Here is a 24,730-nt window from a genome sequence, read left to right as displayed (position 1 = left end):
TGCTCTCCAAACACTCAGGATCCAATTGTTTTTCATCTGCTAATGGTTGCCAGTTGGTGTTGTTAGCCGTGAATGATTCATTTTAGAGGAACTGCTGTGCATCTAGAGCCTATTTGGAAGGAAATGAGGGTTTCTTGGCTTATTTCTCGTCAAGTATTTTAGCATTGTCTTTTTGTGACATTATAAACCCCTTGATGGGGGTTTGGTGCTCACTACTTTCAAGCTGACTCCCCTGGTCACATCTGGTGCATATGGTCATTGCCAGGAATAAGCATTTATTTCATTAGGACAAAAGATGGAGCCAAAAATCTGGAGACTAAGGGACCCGCTCCCTGAGTCTGAGTATCAGTAGCAAGCAATTATGCTGGGGGAGGGGTATACTTTGCAAGATCAATATTTTTGAACATCTGGATTTTGTTATTTTTACTCTTATCAAGCACCGAGGCTGTCTCTCTCCACATGCTCCTGGGGAATCCCACATGTCCATTCATGTCTGGGGAGCCAGACCGGGATACCATTGCCTGCGGCACCACACAGGAGGGAGACCTATCAGCATCTAGGGGCTGATGTCTGACTTTGAAGTCTGCTGTTTGGGAAGGTGAAGACTCTCTTTGACCTCTTAAGCAATGTTTCTCATTAGAGACTGAACAGAACTTGAAAAGAGAAAGAGTGGGAGTATCGGGGCTTGATGCCAGGGCACTAGCTAGATAGGCTGGAGAGGAGGAGAATATGGAGGGTGGTAGAGTGCTTACCATGGGATTTCATGAGATTGCTAAGGGAGAAAAGAGAGTGTATAGAAAAGACCACAAAAGGATGTCTGTACCTGAGCTTGACCTTCTAATCACCTAAGTCCCATGCTTATCAAATGAGCTCTAGTCAATGTCCCAGACTTGACCAAACTTGACCGAGAACATTCCTCCTTCTTTGGGGTCAAGGTGGGTGGGAGGCCTTGACCATGAAAACACATCCAGAAAGCACTGCCTTCCCGTCAAACACAGCTTAGTCATTTAAAACATTTCATTTTCTTGTTGGCATAGCATGAAAATTTCTGTCTGCAACACGGATGACTGTCTTTGTTTGAAAACTCCTAGAGAACACAAATTGCATCTCCCTAACTTATCATGTCTGTCCAGCCTTATCTAAAAATAAGAGCATCAATGCTGTCTTTGACAGCGATGATATGATCCCCTCTGCTCTGAATGGCCTCTCCAAGTCTTCCCTGTCAATCTAGTCTACCTATCTTTTCCTTTTCAGCCCAAGCCCTGTTTCTTCCTTAAAATTTTCCTGAATTATTCCAGCTCCAATTTATTCCATTTAAGGAACTTTTAGTAACACCCAGCTGAGCACTCGATATGATATTGCCTCGCATTCTGTAATGCTTTTGTCCTGCATGTTATGGATTCCTAATTCAATTGCAAGCTTCTTGAAGGCGAGGCCATGTGTTCTTGTGAATGCCATCTCTCATTTGTCACTTCCTTCCCTGCTTCCCAGTCCCCAAACCTAGGACAGGCACCAAGCTGGGCACATTTATTAAAGTGCATTGGTGACTATTGTTCATTTCTAACTATCTGATAACCAAAAGGCATTGGATAAAACAAGGTAGAATTTTGAAGGAAAAAGGTAATATTATCAACTGGAGCTTCAGTGGGACTCTGGGATCTGAGAGATGTTATTTAGATAGAAACTGCCACCCTGCCCTACACGCTCAGTGGTTGGAGAGTCAGCCCATGCACCAAAGGGTCTCCGGTCAAGGGCCCATACCCAGGTTGCAGGTTCAATTTCCAGCCCCGGTAATGGCCCGTGTGGGAAGCAAGCAATCAATGTGTCTCTCTCACATTGATGTTTCTCTCTTTCTCTCCCCTAACCCCTCTCTTTCACTCTCTCTAAAAATCAATGGAAAAAATATCCTCAGGTAAGGATTTAAGAAAAAAGAAACTGCCCACTGGCTGAGATAGAGTTTCAAGAAGTCCCCCCCCCCCCCGCCTACTTTAATCCTGAAGGCTGCACTCTAATGCTTGCCATGGACACATGTAAGAAAGATGACTAACCTGCAGGGAGTAGAGGCAGGTCTAGTTGCAGACCAATACTTAGTATGGATCCACCGTACAGAGAGCCTGAGGAGCTGACCATTTCTAAACGGGGATCAACAGCATTTTCGTTTTTAAGAGAGTAGAAAAAAAGATCTGCTTATTTGTGAATGAGACTCTCTGAGTCACCTTTGGGTTCAAAGCTAATAAATTTAGCTTTATATTTCTGTACAAAGCTTGCTGGAGAAAAGAACTAAAATTCAAGAGTAGCAGGGAAGTCTTTGCCATGTTAGCAAACTCACTAGTGGGCCACGATTTAGAGCAGGATGCTAGATCGTAGCCTGGGGTCTGGACCCAATAGGGCCATATTATCAACCTTGTGGCCTTGGGCACATCACTTGACCTCTCAATGTCACCATCTCCCACATGGATGTCATACTGTCAGGCACTTGATCTATACACATTATCACTTCAGAATGGAGCAAAGCTGGTTTGTCACGTCTCTCTGTGCAACTTGAAAAAGTTCAAAAGAGAGTCGCAAAGATGAGTTAAGATTTCTAAACTACCCCTTCAGAAAGGTTCAGGGATGTGATTGATTCAGCCCGAAGAAGAGAGATTTAATAAGAGCCTTCAAATAGATAAAGGGTTTTTACCCAGGGCCAGTGAGAATATGGAGACCACATGTTCTCAGTCTGCACTGAGCTGAGAAGCCCAAGCCCAGGCTCTGACAAGGAGAAGTTTCTGACATTAAGGGCCAAAGGACACAAATAAACTAGAGAATGTACTTCTGGGAAATACTTCATTGGGGGAAGGATGGGAAAGAAAGAGAGGGAGGGAAGGAGAGAGGGAAAGTGAGAGGGAGAGAAAGAGAATGGGGCAATATTATAGCACATTCTGAACACTAGAGAAAGCAACCTCATAGCTCGTGCCAGATATATTAGTCTATAAATTACCTCTTTGGCCTTATCTGGTTTGCCTCAGTGGATACAAATCATTTTGTATCTTCTTCGTTTTATTGGTGAAGAAGTTTGGTGATCCAAACACACCAGTAAGCCCTACTTCTTGTTCTTTCTATTGTTGACTCAGACGCCGAAGAACTCTCCCCGGTGAGCACTACGCCTGGATGGAAGGCAGGGCAAGAAGAGCCTAGAAAGCCCTGGGTCACACTGATTGCCCCTCCTCTGGGAGCCTGCAGATCAGGGTGCATTGCCCTATTATTATAAAGAATGGAAATAATGTACAAATTATGTCACAACAAAGGAAGAAATTCTAACTATAGTGCACAGCAGGAAGCAATAGTTTGCTCATTTGAGAATTACATGGCTGTTTATGCTTCTGGCACCTGGGCTAATTATGCTCTGATTTAAGCCTCTGGTGAGCCTGTAGTGCCATGTTTACCAAGAAGCCACATGGTTATTATGGGTGATAAAAGCAAAATACTAAGAGGCACCTGAGACTGGAGGATCACACACAAGCATTCCAAAAAGGTTTGCTACTTGGGATGGTGTGTAGAGAAAGTGCCTCACACAGCACGTGTCAGAAGAGTCCCTTTCTTTCAACCCCTTCTACCTGCTACAGATATTAGCCAGTCCTTAGCCCTGAGCTCTGAGAGATGCCTATTCAAATTATACCAAAGGACCAAATCACATGACCGAGGGTAACCTTAACTGTCATCCAGCCTGACCCCTTACCTCTGGGGTTAGGTTGCCTGATTTAGACAAAGCACACACTGATCAAATCCCATTATGGTGAACTGCACAGGACATGCCAGCAGAGCAATTTTATTAGACAGTTAGAAATCACATTAGTCCAACCCTAGTAGACGTCAACATCCAGGCTTTCTGTAGTGTGTTAGCAAGAGAAAGAGCCCTTTGGCACATCCTTAAAGAAGGAGGTATATTCACATCATCTCACCCCCACACCTTTCTCTGAGCCCTTCAGTATTTGCACGAGTTGTAAAGTTTATTGCAAATTCTACAAATATATATATTTTTTTCTATTGATGGGACTGGAGCATTTGAAGGGATGCTTGATGGCGGAATAATAGAGTGATGAAAACATCAGCTGGGCTTCATTTCAACTCTTTCCTTCCTTTTGTAGAATTCAGAGTTATGTATTTTCACAAAAGAAAGGGCCTTAGACAAGAACCTATGAATGTCCACAGACTAGCTGTGACAACTGTTTTCCCACCAGACCCTTCTCATGCAGTCTGGTAACAAATGTGTTGGCCACTCATCCTTCACTCCTCTCCTGGTCCTCCCAACCCTTCCAAAAACAGAACCACCTCTGGGCCAGGGTCCCCAAATCCCAGCAGCAGGACTGGGAGGACAGCAGGCAGAACACAAACAGAACACAAGATCCACTTCCAGGAGGAAACTGCTGAAAGTCCTTCCCACCATCCAGAGAGAACCCCAAATCCACCAACAGCAAGGAAAAAAGAGCAGAAAAATGTCTCCTGTACTTCAGAGCAACAGGCTAGCACTTCATAGAACCGGGCATGGGTCAGCATTTCTGAACTCTTTTTTTTTTTTAGATAAAAGAGATTTTTTTCAAAAAGTAGACCAAGAATTCAACCCAATGAAAATTGCTTTGTCCATTCACATACAATAAGTGATAGAAGCAAGAAGAAAAAAATTCAATTACTTCTAATTTATTTATTGCAAGTTGTTAATCTTTTCAAAAAAAAAAATCAAGCCCTCCATTGGTTGCCCAGTATCTTGGCACAGGAAATACATATTTAATTAATTATCTCATTGCATATTGATTATGTAAAGGAAAAAAATGGATTGATTTTGCTCATCAAATATTTTGCCAGTGTCTACAATTAGGAGGCCACTGTATACAGGCATACCTAAGAGATAGCGTGGTTTTGGTTCCAAACCACTATAAAAAAGTGAGCTGTAATTTTTGTGCTAGAGGAGGATCTTTCCTTCAATTTGTTTTAAAAAAAAAAAGCAACCACGGTGGAGCACAATAAAGCAAAGTGCAATAAAACGAGGTATACCTGTACAGCTGACCCTTGAACAAAGGGGGGTTAGGGACGCTGACCACTTGCAGAGTCAAAGATCCCTGTATAATGTAAGCAGCCCTCAGCATATGCCGATTCCAACCATTGCTTTTGTGAAAAGCAATGCAAGGCTTCACTTTTACCGGGTATTTTGTTTCTTAACATGGGCTGTGGGTACACTGGTGCCCACTTCATCATTCTTTATGCCCCTCTGAACATCTTGAATATTTCGTATTAAATGTTGCTAAATCCCCAAATCTTCACCAACAGATTCTATTCTGGGCTGTTCAGAGCTGAAAGTTGAGGAGCAAAGTTGGAAACACCAAAATGTAATTGCAACAAAGAACAGAGAATGTAAGAGACTGATTTTGGAAGGTTGCTTAAAGTTCTAAACCCACGCCAAATAACTGCAATGAAAAGAGAGCCAAACTCTACTGTGAGCCTCCTATACACATAACTGCTGAATTATTCTGAACACCTGTTGCAAGTGGGCGATAACTCGGCCAAGTGAAAAGCATCAGGTACCTCTGTCAAGTGCACCATTGGCCAAGCTCCTCTGAATTTGTCACAGAATCTCTCCTCCCATGTCTGAACCTTTACGAGAACTACCTCCCTATAGTAGGGGAGACCGTGTGGGGTTGTGACTTTGTGCTTGTAATCCCCGGTATTCAGGGGAGATGCTGTAAAAAGCCCAAGCCTACCAGCCAGCACCTAAGGAAGCTGTTGCCTGCCCTTTGGGACACAGGCCCTAAACCACATTTGGTCTCAGTGCCACAAGGAACCAACCTTGATCTTCCAATCTTTCTGCCATGACATTAAAACCAACTGTTCCATACCCCTGCCCACAGACAGGAAGAGAAGAAAGATGGTCCCAATAACTCAATTTCAGTCCTAATTCCAGCCCTCATGGAACCCAAGTTTGCCACCATCTCCCCATTCCCATGTGGCCAAGGTTTTATTGTCTAGTCTTCCCTTTCACCCCGACTGCTCAATCCTCACCAACCTGTAAGCTCTTAACGGCAGTAAAAGGCCACAGACAGGATGGAGAGCAGGGGGTGTAAGAAGAAGAAGAAAAATCCAACTACCCGGAACATCTACACCCTGTGTAATCAGCCAATGGGAATAGAAGCGCCGCTCACCTCAGTATTTCTAAGAGCAGGGCTTTCCCCCACATAAGAAACTGTTAAAAAAAAAAAAAAGTAACACTTCTATAAAAGCTCTACAGAAATAAGATTCTGAAATTTGACACCTAATTTCTTTTATTTCTGAATACCGTTAGACCAACTGGTTTTACTTCCTTCCCACCACACACACAAAACCCCACGGGAGCCTCCGGCGAGAGGCTGAGCTCCCCAAAGTCTGGTTGGTGCACCAGCATGCAAAACGCCTGTTTTATTGGCCTTGCTTGGTAAGTCGCAAATCCTCCCTCTGTTCCACCAAAGTTAACAGATGGCTGGTCCCTTTTGGTACAGAGGCATAAGCATCTTCAAAATAACCTCTTCCTTTCAAATGTGCCAATTAATTAAATGTCACTGTAAAATGTCGCAGCCAAGGAGGGAAGGGACAGCCCAGAAGACTAAGGGTCAATGGAAGAAAACAAGGCTGAGGTCACTCTCTCCTACCTTCACCCGACGACCCCGAGAGATCGATGATCACATACACTCGGCCTTCCGGCTCCAGGTCAATCTGCAATTAAAAAAATGACAGTGGCTCTGTTAGTACATTGTGGGGACAACCCACGAGTTCATGACGTTTCCACCCCAAGTTGCTAAAACCTAGAGTCACAGTTCCATTCAATTCACCAACCTGCAAAGTGTCAAGTGCCAGGTGAACTAGGAACCAGGGAGAATCCCCATTTACAGACTACCCATGATGCTCCGGGTGCCGTTCCAGGAGGTCTGACGCATACCCAATAGGTAGGTCATCCCAGTGGTTCTCCCCTGGAAGCGATTTTGCTGCACAACGGAAACCTGGCCCAGGGGACAGGTGACACAGGAACATTTGGGGGATATAAAAAACCAGGAGACATTTCTGACTGTGCTGCTACCTGCATCTCCGAGGTGGAAGCCAGGGATGCTACCAAACATCCTAGCACACAGGCCAATCCCCACAGCAAAGAACGATCCAGCTCAAAATGCCAAGTGTCAGGGTTGAGACACTCCATGTTACCCCATTTTACAGGTTAAGAACACTGGGCTCAAAGTTCCAAAGTAAGTGACAATGCTGTGATTCTGCCAAAACCATGTTCCTTAGACCACACAAACTGCCCACAGGGGAACTAAGAGAAGCACAAGACACAACTCCTGCTCTCAAAGTGTTTACCATCTCACTGGGGAGTCCAAAACCAGAGAACAATGCTGAACCCCGCTTAAGGATGAGGGACAGAGAAGGACTGAGTGTCTGTGAGCCTGAAATCCATGGAGAAGAGCAGTCTGGGAAGACTCTATGGAGGCAAGAAAGGGAAGGCATTCAAGGCGGAAGTAACAGCATAAGCAAAGGCCGGGAATGCGCACGGTGTCTGTGCCAGACTGAAGGACCCCCCATGCTCAGGCTGTGTGTTGGCACATGTGTTTTTGCAAACTCCAGATTCTACCAGGGTGGTAAAGAGAGAGGCAAGAGTGCTAAAGTCTTACCATCAACCTTCTCCATGCACCCTCACTTCCTCCCCCCACCTCCAAATCCAGCTAACTGCTTCAATACAGAAGCAGGCTGATGACATCGTATGATGGAAGAAAAGTCAGAGGCGCTGGACCTCTTAGCAGTTGAGACATCTTTGCAAGGTCTGAAGTGTCCTTACAGAAACTGTGTCCTCTGTGAGAGAGAGGAGTAACTCTGGAAACCCGGGGTCACCAAGTGCCCCAGTTGCCTACCCCTGCCCCCACAATCCCATCTGTCTATGCAGGTCTCTAATTGGCTCATACGTGCCAGGCTTGTCTCCCCAACAAGCTGTGAGTATCTGGAGAGCTACAACCACCACCCCTCCTTTTCCTTTTCACTGTCTCTGGCAAAGAGCCGGCAAACACCTAGCAAGTGTGACTTAGGAAGGGTTGTTCTGGCAGATACCTCCTCCTCCTTCAAGGTCAAGGTCGAGTATCCGCTCCTCTCTGAAGTCTTTCCAGATATTCCCAGTGAGATTTGATCATCCCACATGTGTATTCCCACAGTACACACACACATCTTAACCATGGCTCCTATTCAACGGCACTCCATGGTCCGTATGTCTATCTCCTCTGCTGGACCGAGCATGAGAATCATATTTGCATCCCTAGTGCTTATCTCGCTGTCTGTGTGTCAGGAGACACCCAATAAACATCTGAGGAAGTGGGAAAAGGCTTGAGGCTCAGGACTGTCAGGGCCTATTCTGGGGTCATCTGCCCCTCCAAGGCTCCATCCCCTGTAGGAAGGAAGGCAAGTGGTCTGTACCAAAGTGACATTCAAACGAGGTGAGAGGGGAAAAGAGGCAGCTAGCTGTACCATGAGCACTGCATATTCCCTGTGAGGTGAAAATCTCAGCTGGAACTGACACCCCTGTTCCCACCCCATTCCCACCCCCCCACACACACACCCCCGTCTCACTCCACTCATAATCCAGGCTCCCAGCCATCCATGCTCCCCACTTTTTTTCCAGGCTCAGCCTTTTGTGGTTGAGAGTACTCAAGGTTTCTCCCCAAATTCACTCTCATCAACAGGGGTCTTCAGTGCCTCCTAGGTGAGGCCCTTGGTGACATTCAAGGTGCTCTGTCAGGGCAGGGCATGGGTGGGGGTGCTGGGGGCTCTCAGGTTGCCCCCCCCCGCCCCGGAGCCATTCGCCTGGGATCTCGAGATGAATATCTAGATGGCAACCAGACAACAAACTAGGGATGCCATGAGATGACTCTCCCCAGCCCTTCTACCCTAAGAGTCTGTGGTTTTAGATTTCTGAGTAAAGAACATGCTCTCCAGCACCCACACTGCATCCCCACCCTCCCAGGCCCAACCCCTACCACAAACACATCCCGGCCCCTGCACTGAATTACAAACAGGAAAACCGACAGCAGTCGGCTCAGCTGATCAGAGCCAAACCAGAATCCCGTCCCTGCCACATTTCAGGGGCCTCCTTGTCCAAAAGCATGGAATTTAAATAATGTATGCCTTTCAGAGATTAGATCATCCCTATTAAACCCCGCCGGCAACATGAAATGCTTTCTCATATCCTCTAAGTCAGAGATTTCCCACGACCGTGGACTCCACTGGCGAAGTACAATGCTATCTGTGAAAAGCAGGGAGGAGACAGCAGAGGAATGAGATGGGCTGCGAGGCCGAGCCGAAGGCAGGCAGCGTGCCTATCTTTGCAAAAGGGGAGTGAGAACTTGTGGCAGGGGGACAGGTCATTGACGATAAGATGTATTAGGATATTAACATTCAAGATAGCAATCAGAAACCATTTTAGCACCCACTGCTGCTTCAGTGCCAATGAACTGCATTTCCAAACAGAGAAATAGAAATTAAGCTATTAAACATGCCAAGAGCAACAAAGAGCTTTGCAGCCTGGGCAGATGGCCGCAAGGCACTGGCCAAGCCCCAGCCAGCTGAGTGGAGAGGCTCTGAGAACCCATCTAGGGTGGTGCAACTTCAATGTGGGTGACTGCAGGGGTTATCAGGTACAAAAGGTGGTGGAAGGATGGTGCAACTTCATGGCCAAATTACTTTAATCACAGATTCTGCTCACAATTAGGAGGCCCAGATAATGAAGCAACCAAGGTGCCCAACCCTGAGCTGCCCCTGCAGCTGTTAGTGGGCATTAGCACCAGGCAGCTGGCACTACATAAAAGCAGGCCTCCTCCCTCCTCCCTACCCATCCCAGGGTTAGTAATAAGCGCCTTCTTCTACCCTCCAGGTCCCTCCCAATTGTCCCTGATGCAACCCTATTTATCAAATCTCCTTGAACCTCATACCTTGACTTGATGAGTCTTCCCAGCTACTATCTCTGTTCCTTTGACTTTGATTCTTTTTCAGGCTCCAGTGCCCTTGGCTATTTCTCCAGCTGAGGCCAGAAGTAGGGCAGCAGGACAGTGGGGCCAGACCAGGGCTGGATCCCAGCTAAGCCACCTACCAGCTCAGGCAATTATTTACTCTCCCTGAGCCTCAGCCTCAATCTCTTCTCCTGTGACACGGGTTGTTCTGAAATCTCTATGAGTCAATCTCCTGGCTTTGTGGCAAAGCAAGCAACTACCTTCTCTATGCCTCAGAATGCTCCTCCATGAAGTGCAGTTGATACTAGGTCTTATGTCATTTGGGCGGTCATGATGTTAAGTGCAATAACCTAGGTAAAGTGCCTAGCGTGAGGCCTGGCATGAAATGCTCAGTAATTGTTGGTGCTGTGGTTATAAAAAATCCAGTCTTCAAATCACCTCTTGGGCCAATGTTCTTTTCACTATATCAGATGGTCCCCCAACAACAATGACAACAGCAAAAAGGCATTTTCTTGCCCAAAGTTAATATCATTACACTAGAGGTCCAGTGCATGAAATTCGTGCACGAGTAGGGTCCCTAACAGCTGCCGAGTGCCAGCCGGGGCCTTCCTTCATTCCACGCCGCCCCATGGTGGTCAGCGCACATCACAGCAAGTGATCAAACTCCAGATCAGTCGAACTCCCGAGGGGACACTTTGCATATTAACCTTTTATATATATAGATGTTATTCTAGGACATCTAATAACTTTACAGTATTGTTGTGAATATCCAATAAAGAATAAGGTGAAAGTTTTGTGTCCAGTCCAGGGAAAGCCCAGGGCAGGAAAGGCTATAACCCTGGTCATCAGAGGGCCAGGTGCTGCTCATGGGAAAAGGAGAAGGGGAGGGTGACATGTATAGACTGAGCACCTACTCTTCCTCAGACTGTGTTCAGTGCTTTACCAGCATCAGTTCATTTAATCTCCTGTAAGGTTGGCAATATACCCTGCTTCCCATATGGAAAAACGGGCTCAGAGAGCTTTTGCTGGATTCACACCCAGGGCTGCCTGGAGCACGCGGGAGGGATGACTTTGATAGAGCTCCTGACTCAAGCCCTCTGACAACCCAGACCCAGGGTTCTCCTTCTTCTAAGCCTCTGCGGGTTCATTCTCCCTTTCAGGTGCAAGTGACTGGCTTCCCAGCAAGGTAGGTTTAAGGCAGAGCAATGCTTCCCACACCCTGTCCTCCAGCCCTTGGGTGAGGTCTGGGCATAAACACAGCTCCATTCATCTGAGTTAAGAATAAGGCATTGGGAAAGAGCCCAAACCATCTCTCAATCCATGAAAAAGACATCTCTGAAAAGCAAAAGACTCACAGGCACTTTTTAGGGGATGGTGTCTGACCATTCACAGTCCTGTGCACATTATTTTATGCATTCCTCCCAATTAACCTGTAAGGTCACAGATATTATTAGCACCACTGTATGTATGAGAACACAGAAGATAACGAGCCAATACAACATGACTCGTCATGCACACCACTGCCCAACTCCAGGGGCACCATTCACCTCAATGAGTCCCCTGGAGTTGGGCAGCCTGGAGGTGAGTGGCACCCTCAAGTCCTGACTCTCAGTCCAGTGTTCCTGCCACCACACCACACCTGCCCAGAGGGAACCCTGACCAGTGGGCCAGCACCCCACCAATGGTGCAGCACTGCACAGCCAGCTTAAGTGTTACTGCTGCATGTCACTGTGACCCACAGGTGTCTGCACACCTGTGTTTGGGGGTGACCAAGTTCAAGGCAAAGGAGAACAGAAATTCATGGCCAACCTTCCTCCAAACCCTTAGGCTCAGCTTCCACTGGAGACCTCTAGACAACAGAATAGCCCACAAAGGCCACACAGGCCCAAATCGAGTTTCACTTTCTTTTCCACCTGTTGTCAGACACCAGGGCCTAGAAAGAAGCAAAAAGTAAGTAGGGAGTGGGTCAGAAAAAGATGGATCCAGAAAGGATGAGAAGGAGGAGGAGAGACATGTACTGCCCACATTGCACCAAATAAGTCTTAAATAATAGACTGTTTCTTTTTTATTTGGAGAAGGTTGGGGAGGGAGGAAGAAGGAGGAGTAAGGAAGAAGAAGAGAGAAGTCTCAGGAGTTCTTTCCCAAAGCAGAGGACCCGCTGCCCAAGTCCTGCACCCCCTTTATTGCCGGCCATTCTGCCCTGGAGGCACCTCGAGCACTCTATGAGGCACCTGGCATGGAACAGGCAAGCCAGACAGAACAGGAGACCTTCTTGCAGCAGGCAGCCTTCTAGTTCTGCTTTTGGAAAGCAAAACATTAAGGCACCATGTGGGCAACTCTGGAGCAGCTGCTGGGTGCAGATTTTGAAGTTAACAGCTAATTAAATTAAAGACTCTTCATTTGAGGAGGAGTTTGCTACCAGCCCTACTGGTAGAGTGCATTAACTCGTTGAAAAGCAGAGGGCACACATGTAAATAAATATTTTAAGTCCCTCTCTGATAACAGGCTTACATAGCACTGACTTTCATAAAATCAGGGAAAGATTGTTCCTTTTTCAAACACCTTCCATGGCAGTGCAAAAACAGTATTCCAGCTTTAGTGTACAGCCCTGCAGGGCAGGACACTCTCTGTCCAGTACCCAGGAGGGATTCAATACATATTTATACATGTTGGCTCAATGGGTGGATGGCCTGATTTTAAACTAAATCTTCACAACTGAATGATGGAGATGATTTACTGAGGAAACCATCAACCTGTACACAAGTGTTCTTAGCAGCTTCGTTCCTAACAGCAAATACAATACGGGAGACAACCCAAATGTCCAACAATGGGTAAATGAATATGCAAATCAAGCTACGTCCATATGTTGGCATTTTTGCTCATCAAGAAAGAGTGAACTCCTGACACATGCAAAAACAGATACCATTTCTATGACGTTCTAGAATAGACAAAACTAACGTATGGTGACAAAAAGCATATCAGTGACCTCTTGCAGGTGAAGGTAGAAACTGAATGCAAAGAGGCATAGAGGATCTTGAATGCTTTTGTCAGTATTATATTTTATATATCCAATAAAAATAAGAAAACAACAACAATAAAGAGGTCCAGAGGAACTTTCGAGAAAGATGGAAGTTTTCTGTATGCGGACTGGGTGGTGGCTCTATGAATGTATACATTTGTCAAACTGCGTCAAGCCATACTCTTAAAAATAGATGCACTTTTTTTGCATGCAAATTCTACCTCAAAAAGTCATTTTTGAAAAAGGAGGAAATAGCCATCGTTTCACATAAGCATTGCCCCACAATTTTCCTTTAAATAACAAATCATCTTCCCACCCTCAGGGCATTTATCATTTCATATTCCATTTTTAAAAATAAAAGGATTCATTCAGAGTTTTCCAAGAGAACATCTGTTATACAACAGAATGTACACCTACCCGTGTAGGCACACATTCACACACTCACCCACGTGTGCAAAACACACTCACAGGCACAGTCACCTTCTTCTGTCTTCTATGATCCAAATACAATAATAGCAAGAAATCACATCCAAAGTGTAGGTTTGAGAGCCTGCTGAATTATTTAAATCTGTCTTTGTGTGTGTGGATCTCAATTTCCTCATATGCAAAACAAGACAATTAGACCAATTGCTCTAAAATGGCTTTTAATGACCTTAAAGACCTAAAAATCTATGAATAGGATATTTCTGCTTAAATAAATGATGGTGCATTTGGTAGATCACTATTGCAAGCCCTAAAAAAGAATGAAAAGATCTAAATGTACTGACTGATATTCTGTGGGATATATTAAGGGGGGGGGTGGGGGGGCCGCAAGGTGCAATCTCTTTATTATGTGAGGATACCATTTATTGTTAATAAAATGGGCGTGTACACACACATTCTGTCACACACTTGTTCCACAGAGATTATCTCTAGGGGTCTTAGTCCAAAGGAAACGGGGGTTGTCTCAGGATTGGGCAACTAGACATTAGGAAAGGTGTCTTATTCTTTACTCTATGCTCTTTCAGACCATTTGATTTTGTATGTCACAGATCCCAGCTCTCCACAGGCCACTAATGGAGTAAACTCAAGTTAGCACCTGCTTCGTCTTTTCAACAGGCTCAGAAATAGACCCAGGGAGCCGGCTCCCTCTGATGACAGAGGTGGCTAAAAACAAATAACTCTATGTGGGCGCAAATGCTTTTCTGCCCGGAGAAAACATTCAAAGGTGCCAAAACTAATATTGAGAGTGTGTAATGGTTTGCAAAGCATCACCCATCACCCGGTCACAGTATAGTTTTTCTATCTCCTTTCAGGGAAATGAGAGTACATGACTGTGTACCCTATCTAAGAGGAGTTGGTGAGTGCAAACCGCAGAAAATGCATCCACTTACCCGCCGTGTTGTGAAGTGAAAAATACCCACGACCAATCTGCACTTTGCATTTGGCATTGCAGTGGTCTCTCTCACCGGGTGTATTTGTATGTATGTGTTTCATTCTACATTCCCTATTTTTTAAGCCAATACATTGCAGTGACTAAGAGTAAAGGCTCTGAAGCTAGCCTACTTTGGGTTCAAATCCCAACTCTGCCTATTATCAGCTGTGTGGCCCTGCTTCGATTTCCTCATCTATGCATGAAGAATGTCAGTGGCATCTGCCTCATGGTGTTGCAAGGATTAAATGAGATGGTTTAAGCCAGCCGTGGGCAAACTACAGCCCGCGGGCTGGATCCGGCCCGTTTGAAATGAATAAAACTAAAAAAAAAAAAGACCGTACCCTTTTATGTAATGATGTTTACTTTGAATTTATATTAGTTCACACAAACACTCCATCCATGCTTTTGTTCCGGCCCTCCGGTCCAGTTTAAGAACCCATTGTGGCCGTCGAGTCAAAAAGTTTGCCCACCCCTGGTTTAAGCACTGGGAGCTACACCTGGCACACAGCTAGCTGCCTATACATGAAAGCTGTCTGGTCATTATCATTATTTCCTGCCCAGACTGTGAGCACCTGTAGGGCAGAGCCATGTGCTCTTTTGGGGGGTTCATGGTTCCTGAGCGACGGCTGGTAATCCCTAGAGACTCCAGGTGGAACTGAATGGATTCAAGTGGCTCAGAGGAGCTCAGGACTGTGCAACCAGAAACAATTATCTTTAGACCAGGACGGGTTCTGTCTCTGTAATGATACAGCCTTGCAGAACATCCCATTAATGGCTGCTCACAAAGATATGCAGTGCCTGACTTCCTTCAAAATCTAGATGTGGTAAGTGTTATTCATCACTTAGAGCTCCTAAATGGAGACTATTTTGTTCTTAATAATAATCATGATTCTAATGAACACCCTTGATGAAGCACTTTACCTGTGTTCTATGGGTGAGGGAGGCAGTATCCTTATTTTAACCATTTCAGGGATGAGAAAACAGAGGCTTGGGGATGTAAGAACTTGCCCACATTCCCACAGCGTGAAGAAGAGGAGCCTGGATTAAACCAGGGCTCTCCAATGTCCTGTTAGCTTGGGGCCTGGCATGCTGCCCAGCAAGTGGCATGGGCTCAAGGAGACGGTGTGGGAAGAATATGTTGTGAGCTGTGCACAGAGCTCACACTGTGTGCACGATGACAGAGTTGACTCCTGGACACAGAACAATGAAAGTAGAGCTCCTAGTAGTCAATTGTAAATCACTATATAGAGTGCCAGGGGGTACTGGAAATATCAGGGGGGAACACTTTGTAAAGTATACAATTGCTGTACACCTGATACTATGCTGTACACCTGATACTAATACAAGATATTTAATGTAAACTGTAATTTTAAAAAATTAAAAATAAGATGTTTAAAAAACTGTTATTCTCAAGAGTGTTTGAGATCTTGCTCCCCAGCATATGTCATCACTTTGGCTCAAATAAACTCTTATTAAAAAAAGAAGAAGAGAGTAGAGCTCCTTCATTCTCCTCTTGGAGCTCATGGTTGAAGGTACACCAAATCCTAGTAGGGGGGCTCAGACAATGAGCCACAAATACACTGCAGGACGTCCCACTTTGGGGAATAAAAGCCCTGCTGGAAATACTGCTGTATGGTGACTTTTATGTATATCAAGTCCTATTTGCCACTACTTTTCACCATATATGTTTGGAGCTATGTCGTATGAGAAAGAGAACACTTCTATAGAAATCACAGAAGCATGAAATTTAAGAGTCATAATCGACGTTAAAATCGCTCAGTTCAAATAAGCCAAGAAATAAAATGGACGGCTAATTTTTTTCTTTTATTTTGCCTATCAAATTAGCCCAAGTTGCTTTTAGGGTATGCATATCTGTGCTATTTGCTTGTTAAAATACAAGCAAAACTAAGTTTGGTAATATGTTCAGTTTTGAAAAATAAAAGACTACAGGGGGACTTATAATGAGAAGCAACAACCCCCTACCCCATTCCCCCCCAGAGGGAGCCATTTTAATCATTTCTATTTAGATTTTCTTGGTGGTCACTGCCATGTTCCTAAATAAAAAATTTATACCTCAATTTCCTGGTTTGTTATTTTAGACATTCTCTCTCACCTTGCTGATGTGATAGATGAAGATTTAGTTCACTTGCCACCTCCCTCCACTTTTTCCCTCCACAAAGTAACTATACATCACACTTCTCAGTTCCTTCTCTGTTTTTTTCCTACAACTGCAAAAGAGCAATCCAAAATATCAATTTCTTGTTCCATGAACTATAGATGACATCCCTTGACCCTCCATGTTCTAACTAGAGGACATTAGTGCTTCCAACCCTCCCATCCTCTGCCTGCCTCTCCCCCCACCTTCAACACCGACAACATAACGATTCTGTTCTCTCACTGTAGTTGAGTTCCACATTTTGTGTATACATTGGTTCTAAAATCTGAAAACTAATGAATAGTGTTTACTCTTACAACTTAGTAAATGGTATTATACCAGTATATGCTTTCTTTTCCATGGGCCTAATGTGACAACCCAAGTGCCTCTCAGTTGAGAAAATAACTAGTATCAAATTCAAATGGATTTTTTTCACTCTATCAATTATCTTCCTCAGGTCTTCACGCTTTCCCAGGGTTCTTTTCTCTCAGGGTTAACCCTTCTGGAGACTCCTGCTGCCCTCCTCACCCTATACTGGGCTGACTGCTCTCTAGTCTGCTGCATAGCTATAGTGTAGTCGCTTCTTTTCACTGTTCTGCTGGTGCTGGAATCCATCATATTCCTTGTTCTGGATTATTTCCTTGTTTGTGCCTATAAAGTCCATTCTGATTGAAATATTGATTAAAAGTGAGTATAATGCCAACTTTCTAAGACCTTGCATGCAGTCCTCTCAGACATGATTGATAGTTCGGCTGGACATGGAAATCTAAGTTTAAAAAAGTCATTATCAGAACATTCTTGGCACCTAAATATAGTCAATGGACTCTGGTGTCAGCTTGCTTTCTGTTGCTTAGTAGATGACTTTGTTCTGTTTTGACTCGCTGGGAGTTTTAGGACTTTTTTTTATACTCTGTGTTCTGCCATCTCATAATGATACGTCTCTGGGTGTGTGTTTTTGATTCACTGTGATGAATGGAACTGAACTTGTAGGAGATATTATCCTATTTGTTTTTTGCTATTGGCCTCTTCTCCATTTTCTCTATGAAACTTCTATTACTCAGATGTTGGACCAACAGAATTGGTCCCTATGTCTCTTACTATTTGTTAAATTTATTTCTATTTCCTTTACCTCAGGAAATATGTCCATATTCTGGGAGATTTCCTTTACAACCTTTTCACTGAACTTTTAATTCTGATAATATGTTGAGTTTCCAGAAGTGCCTTCATATTTTCTACTATACATCCTTTCTCATAGCATCATTTTCTTTTTTGTTTTGGTTTATGGATGCAACATATTTCTGTAGATCCCAGCTGATCTACCTTAAGGTTAGAGCAGCGATTTTCAATGGGTGTGCCACAAGAATTTTTAAAACATGCAATATCTGACTACTTATCAGAGGCACCAGCCTCTATTCCCTTAGATTGTCAAATTACGAAATGACAACAACAGCCATCCAGTGTGAATGAATCAAATTTATACCTACTTTTTGGTCAGACCAGCAAAAGAAAAATTATTTTGGTGTGCTGCACAATTTTAGTAATTAGTTTATTTGTGCCATGAAATGAAAAAGGTTGAAAATCACTGGGCTAGACAGTGGGAGCCAGCGATTATAGCAGGGGATCCCCACACAAGCCATGCTAGACCTCTCCAAACCATTAGACCAGTGATGGCGAACCTATGACACGCGTGTCAGAGGTGACACGCAAACTCATTTTTTTGGTTGATTTTTCTTTGTTAAATGGCATTTAAATATATAAAATAAATATCAAAAATATAAATCTTTGTTTTACTATGGTTGCAAATATCAGAAAATTTCTATATGTGACATGGCACCAGAGTTAAGTTAGGGTTTTTCAAAATGCTGACATGCCGAGCTCAAAAGGTTAGCCATCACTGCATTAGACAATTTCTCTTTAAAAGAGCCTTCCAATTTTTACACTCAAAGTTAGGGTCTGGCTCCAGGGCCTTTGGCAGTGAGAAGTATACAGTTCCACATACAGGCCTTCAGATAGTCACATGTTTTCAGCTGCATATCTCACTCCTGATCCTTGAGGTTAGTAACTATAGTCTCAAACCTGCAGCTCCTTTAGGGTCCTGTCGGAGTTGCCACCCTGTCCTCTACTTTCCTCCCCAGAAATGCACTGAAATCGCTTACTAATGGCTTCTTTCTGCTTACTTGGTTGTTACAGAATTTTATTTTCACCACACACACACACCTTTCTTTCCTTTTTTATTATTTAGACTGGGTCTTGACTAGGCAAAAAAAAACACAAAAAAACATTTGCTCCAAGACCACCTTGAATGGAAAATCCAAAAACATGTCATCTTAAAGGATATGATTCAGTGCTGGTAAGAACAGGGAGAAATAGGCTCTCTAACACACTGCTAATGAAGTGTAAGTTGGCAAAAATTTATAGAGAGTGGTTTAACATTATATTACAAAAATCTTTTGACCTAGCCATTCTACTTCTGGGAATTCATCCCAAATCACACATGTGCAAAAACAATTTAAATACATGGATGATCATTACAGCATTTTAAAAGAGTGTAAACTTAGAAACTAATTATCCAATCAGAACAAACTATTGAAATACATTGTGGCATATTCAAATCATGTGATATCATGCCATAGTGATAAAAAAAATCTTGTAGAGTTATATTACTGACATGGAAAGACATTCAGTGGAGGAAAATTATAAAGGAATGTGTAGTTTATAATCCAATTCTGTAAAAATACAATGTAAATGGTCTGGGTAAGTACATACACAGAAGGGGAAAAAGATTCTCTATGGGGGAGTGGAGTAATGTGTGATTTTCTTCGTGCATATTTATCGTTTTCTAGACTTTGTACTTTTTTTCTACTATAATTTGTGATTTTTTAAAAAATCAAACAAGTTTGTTGTTGCTTGAATAACATTATGTAGCTCAATCCTCTTGTTCACAGGTAAGGAAACGGAGGCACAATAAGCAGTTAGAGGAAGCAATCTATGCAGGCATCTGAGGAACTGACCCACAGCTGAAGCCCAGGCCGTGTTACATGAGCAGCCTAACGCAGTGGACACACAAATGAGACATACAGGTGCTGAAGCCCATACCAACATGTGAACATGAAGGGAAGATACCTCCTGAAGCATATAGCAAAGAGGATCTGAAAACTGTCCATTCAAGCTCTGAATGTCAGAATAAAAAGGATTCTATGAACTCACATTTACTTTGCAAGGACAGTTTAGGACCCTCTACAATCACTGCTGAATTAAGGAAGATGGGGCTTGAAATAAACAGAAGAAATATACCACTACCCAAGCATGAAGAAAGTCCTCAGCTTTTCAAAGACAGCAAAGGAAAAGAACGCTGAAAACTTTCCAGTGTATTCTTGTGAGCGTCCACGCGTTGCTGCTGCCCAGAGTAGATGTGACTGGAAGCTAGTTTTAGGTAATAGATCTATTCTAATGTGTGGAACCTTTTCCTGTTTGTTTGTTTTTTCATTCAGAGTATTTCATGTCTTCATTGCAAAAAGGCAGGTTTCAAAGTTGGAGTTTGTTGACTGTGTGTTAATCGATCTATTAATGTATCAAGGAAGGCCTTCCTGAGACTCAAAGGAGCCAGCCTTGCAGATTCCTGGGAAGGTAACAGGAGCATCCACAGCCAGAGGGAATAGCTAGTGCAGGGGCCCAGAGGTGGGAGGGGGCGTGGCCTGTGCCAGGAGCAGAAGGAGGTGGGTGTGGCTGGAGCAGAGTGAGGTGAGGAGCCCTGGGACATGAGGTCAGATGGAGTGCAGGTTAGTCCTTAGGCTCCGGCTCTGAGTGAGATAAGGGCCAAAGGAGAGTTTGAGCAGAGTAGTGACATGCTGTGGCCTGCACTTTGAAAGGCTCACTCTGGCTGCTGTGCCAGACAAGCCTTAGACACACATGAGGAAGCAGGAAGGCCACTAAGGAGGCAGTAATCCAGGTGAAAGTTAGGGGCTATCATAATAACCCCGGTGAGAGATGCTGGTGGCTAGAAGGGCTGGGAGTGATGGAGGTGATGTGGTCAGGTTCTCAAGATATTTTGAAGGTAGAGCCAGAAGGCTTGCCGACGGATTGGATGCAGTGCATGAGAAAAAGACAGGGCTGCAGGCTGGCATGGAGACTGCTGGCCTGAGCAGAACACGGAGCTGCCCTTGGCTGAACAGGCCACCCAGTGGACTTGGGGGAGTGGGGGAGGCACCGGGAGCAGGGTGTGGGCAGGCTTGGTTGGAGGCAGCTCCGAAACAGCCAAGGACGAGTAGATACAGGAACCTGCAGTTCAGGGGGAAGGGCCAAGCTTGGGATCTGATTTTGATATTCACTAGCAGATAGATGGTGCACATCCAAAATCCCTGACCCACATCCTGACATCCAAAAAGACTCCAAAAACTGGACCTTTTTTAAAAGTTTGGGTCAAATGATTTGGCAACAAACCCAGACCCAATCTGACACAAAAGCTATTTATCTTGTCTATATTTAACCCACTTAGTGTGAATATTTATACAGTTGTGTTACTGAAATATGAATTTGTTTCATCATGAAGGAATGCCCCAGAATCTGCTGGGGGTGTGCTATCATGTACAGAATACATCCTATATTTGCTTTCTAGAATCAAAGGAAGTCTGAATTCCTAAAATCTGACCCTTTGGATAAGGGATATGGATCTGTCATTTGAGCCATGAGCCTGGAGGCTGAGAACTGATCCCAGGGGCCTTCCAACACACAGAGATGAGGAAGAGGAGGAGAGACCTTCCCGGGGAATAAAAAAGAAAACCTGGACACAGAGGCTGACCTCCACGGCCCAGGGTGCGCAGTCGACTTTGATTTTTCTCCTTCCTCCCTCCAAACACACACACTCAGCACAGACTTGTGGCTTATAAAAGCCTTGCAATTTTTTTTAGCTTTCTATATGTCTTCAAAGGAGATGACAAATACCTCTCTCTCTCTCTCTCTCTCTCTCTCTCTCTCTCACACACACACACACACACACACACACACACACACACACAGTTTTTATTAAGCCTGTTGTTCACTTCATGCATCACTGTACTAACTCACTGCCCTTATTACAAGGTGGGGTTTGTTTGTGTGGGGAGGATAAAATATGTAGAAAAACTGAAATAATGCTTGAAGTTAGCATAAAGGCATTTCCTGTTTCTGGGAAGCCTGTTTGCCTATTGCTGTTGCTCTAATACAGCGGTTCTCAACCTGTGGGTCATGACCCCTTTGGGGGTCGAACGACCCTTTCACAGGGGTCGCCTAAGACCATCGGAAAACACATATATAATTACATATTGTTTTTGTGATTAATCACTATGCTTTAATTATGTTCAATTTGTAACAATGAAAATACATCCTGCATATCAGATATTTACATTACAATTCATAACAGTAGCAAAATTACAGTAATGAAGTAGCAACAAAAATAATTTTATGGTTGGGGGTCACCACAACATGAGGAACTGTATTAAAGGGTCGCAGCATTAGGAAGGTTGAGAACCACTGTTATAATAGATTGAGTGTCCCTCCCCTGACCACTAAGCCCCTCACCTCCAAAATTCTGTCAGGAGGCAGTAGCAGGGGGCTACAGTGAGGCACCCCAAAGCCCAGGCCTGTTGCAGGAAAATGCTGGAGTGAAAGGTTGGTGCCTGAGCCCTCTGACAAGGTGCCCTCTTAGGCTGCATAGCCACAAAGTCCCCACAGGGGCAACCTCATGTGTCCTAAGGCAAGACACAGGCAAGGGGTGAGAGGGTTTAGAGCAGAGGCCAAGTGGAAGGCAGATGATGTCACACAGCTGCTGGTAGGAAGGTAATTATCCCTATGTTCATTCCTGAGGATAAGCATGCTCTAAAGTAGGCAGGTTTGCTGAAGATAAGTAGCCTTATAAAGAGTTAAAAATAGAAATGGAAAGGTAATCCCATGCCCACAAATGGACCCAGGTCCTGATGCCTCCCCAGGGTCCACTACCCAACCTCCCCACCCACTTCTCCTGCCCTGGATGCAGCTTCCTAGGCTCAGTAAACCTCCATATCAGCCTGCACTGTGGGCCCATGGATCTGCTAAGGAAGAGAAAGAAGAGGTAAGAAACCTCTATGAGGAAATCCGGGAGCTTCTTCAGTAACAGACAGATGAGCAACACACAACAAATAAGAAAACCCTCCTAGAGCAGGGGGTGGTGATCGTTAAATACCAACTGGAAAGGTGGGCATTGGTCATCGCTGTTGAAACTGTCGACTGTCTACTTCAGCACATGTCTGAAATTTTCTATAAGGTATTGAGGAGGAGAAGGAAAAGGGAGGAAAAGAGGGAAGGAGGGAGGGAGGGAGTAACAGCTTCAATATCCCAGTTGGACTGATGTCCCATGGCCACTCCTAGATTTTCTTACAGACCTCAACTGGGGAGCCGAGGGCCTCATTTAACCCAGACCCTCCCCACCTCCTGCCCCAACCAATCTAACCAACACCCTGCAGGGGACAAAGGATGAATAAACCCAAGTCACAGCTGTCCACCCAGCCCTCCTCAGAGTGACCTCCGAGGGCCTCCCCGCACTCTCCCTGGTCCTCTCGTGCACATGCAGTCGGTGGTGATTGTTTTTCACATTTTGTTCAAGATTCACAATGACAAGTGCTTTGGAGAAAAAAGGAGTCGATCACTTCACCATTCCCTTTCTTCAGAAGGAGGGTTTCCCTGACGTCAAAGGCTGCCTGTCTACCTGAGATGATCAGAGATAAATAGAATTGTGTTAACAATAGGACTGTCCTGCTGAAGCCTGGAGGAAGCCAGGTGGGAGAAGCCGGCACTCTGCAGGGACAGGGGCTGGGCAGCCCCCAGAGTGTGAAACAAGCCTGCCAGCCTCCCAGCGGCGCAGAGGAAACGCCAGCGATCCCATGAGCAGACCCTGGGAGTGCAAAGCTCCGTCCACATCAGCTGAGCCAGACCCCCTGACCACACACATCCTGGGAGCTGTGACCCTTGAGCTGGCATCTGCTGTGCCAAACCTCCACCAGCCCAGGAACAGAGCCAGCTGCCCGGAGCACACACAGCTCAGAGGCTCTGTGGCTGCCAGCAGCGGAGTTGGACAAGCCCCCAGAGGTGGAACTGGGCCCAGTGAACCACCTGGGAAATAACTGAAATGCAGCCAGAGTCAAGAAGGAAAACCCTGAAGCTCTCTGTCCTGGGCGGATGAAAGATGCCATCCTCCTCGGGAAGCCTGCACATGGCATTCAAGCCAAGCAGCTGTGGGGGCTGCTGCTATGGACGTTCATGGCTTGCTCTACGCTCCTCCCCGGCCTTTATCACTGTGGGGGACTCTCCCGGGGGGTGTAACACATACCCTGGCACCCAATTAGTCGAATATGAGAAAATCCACCACTTGCCTCTTACAAGTCAAGTTACTCTCTGATCCTTTGAATCGTGAACCGATCAGTGAATCACAGGTTTCCCAATTGAATGGGGTCCCACACTTACAAGTGCCTGTCTGAGAAAGTGAATTCAACAGCTCAGCCACTTGGTGCGAAATATTTTCCAGTGAATTCCAATTTCTTTTTGTCCAGAAGAGCAGAGGATCCAATGACTGCTGATAAACCCGCTAGCCCCGGGGATGCTGTTTGAGGCCGTGGGAAGGCTGTGGCTGTCTGTGCCAATTTCTCCAGACTTAAGAACCACAGCCCTGGGAATTCACTCCAATGCTCAGAGTGCTAGTTGAGCTCATGTTACTCCTTGCCAATCACCTGGGAACAGGGCTTGACAAGAAAGAGGAACAACCTGCCCAGCCAGTGTGGCTCAGTGGTTGAGCATCAACCTATGAGCCAGGAGGTCCCGGTTTGATTCCCTGTTAGGGCACATGCCCAGGTTGCAGGCTCGACCCCCAGTAGGGGCATGCAGGAGGCAGCTGATCAATGATTTTCTCTCATCATTGATCTCTCTCTCTCTCTCTCTCTCAATCAATAAAATATATATATATATACATATATATGTATATATCTACACTAACAAAAGAGAAACATGGTAATTAGCGTACGACCACTACCCTTCCCATTGGCTAATCAGCATATCCTTATGCAAATTAACTGTCAGCCAAGATGGTGGCCGGCAGCCATGCACTGAAGCGAACAGGGAGGCTTGCTTGCTCCAGTGATGGCGAACTCCAA

The 24,730-nt window shown here is 45.0% G+C and overlaps 1 protein-coding gene across 3 annotated transcripts in view; it reads right to left on the bottom strand.

Annotated features, from left to right (window-relative positions):
* The window catches only part of PRKCE (protein kinase C, epsilon), a 447,587-nt gene that overhangs the window by 264,938 nt on the left and 157,919 nt on the right, over positions 1-24,730 (bottom strand). For all 3 annotated transcript variants that reach the window (XM_005864780.2, XM_005864779.2, XM_005864781.2), the window contains one exon: positions 6,657-6,720. In XM_005864780.2, coding sequence (XP_005864842.1) covers positions 6,657-6,720 — 64 coding nt within the window. The remainder of the gene's footprint in view (positions 1-6,656; positions 6,721-24,730) is intronic.

This window comes from Myotis brandtii, unplaced genomic scaffold, assembly GCF_000412655.1.
Source record: "Myotis brandtii unplaced genomic scaffold, ASM41265v1 scaffold191, whole genome shotgun sequence".
NCBI lineage: Eukaryota > Metazoa > Chordata > Mammalia > Chiroptera > Vespertilionidae > Myotis > Myotis brandtii.
The sequence above is the reverse complement of the archived record's forward strand: the minus strand, read 5'-3'. Positions and strand labels throughout refer to the sequence as shown.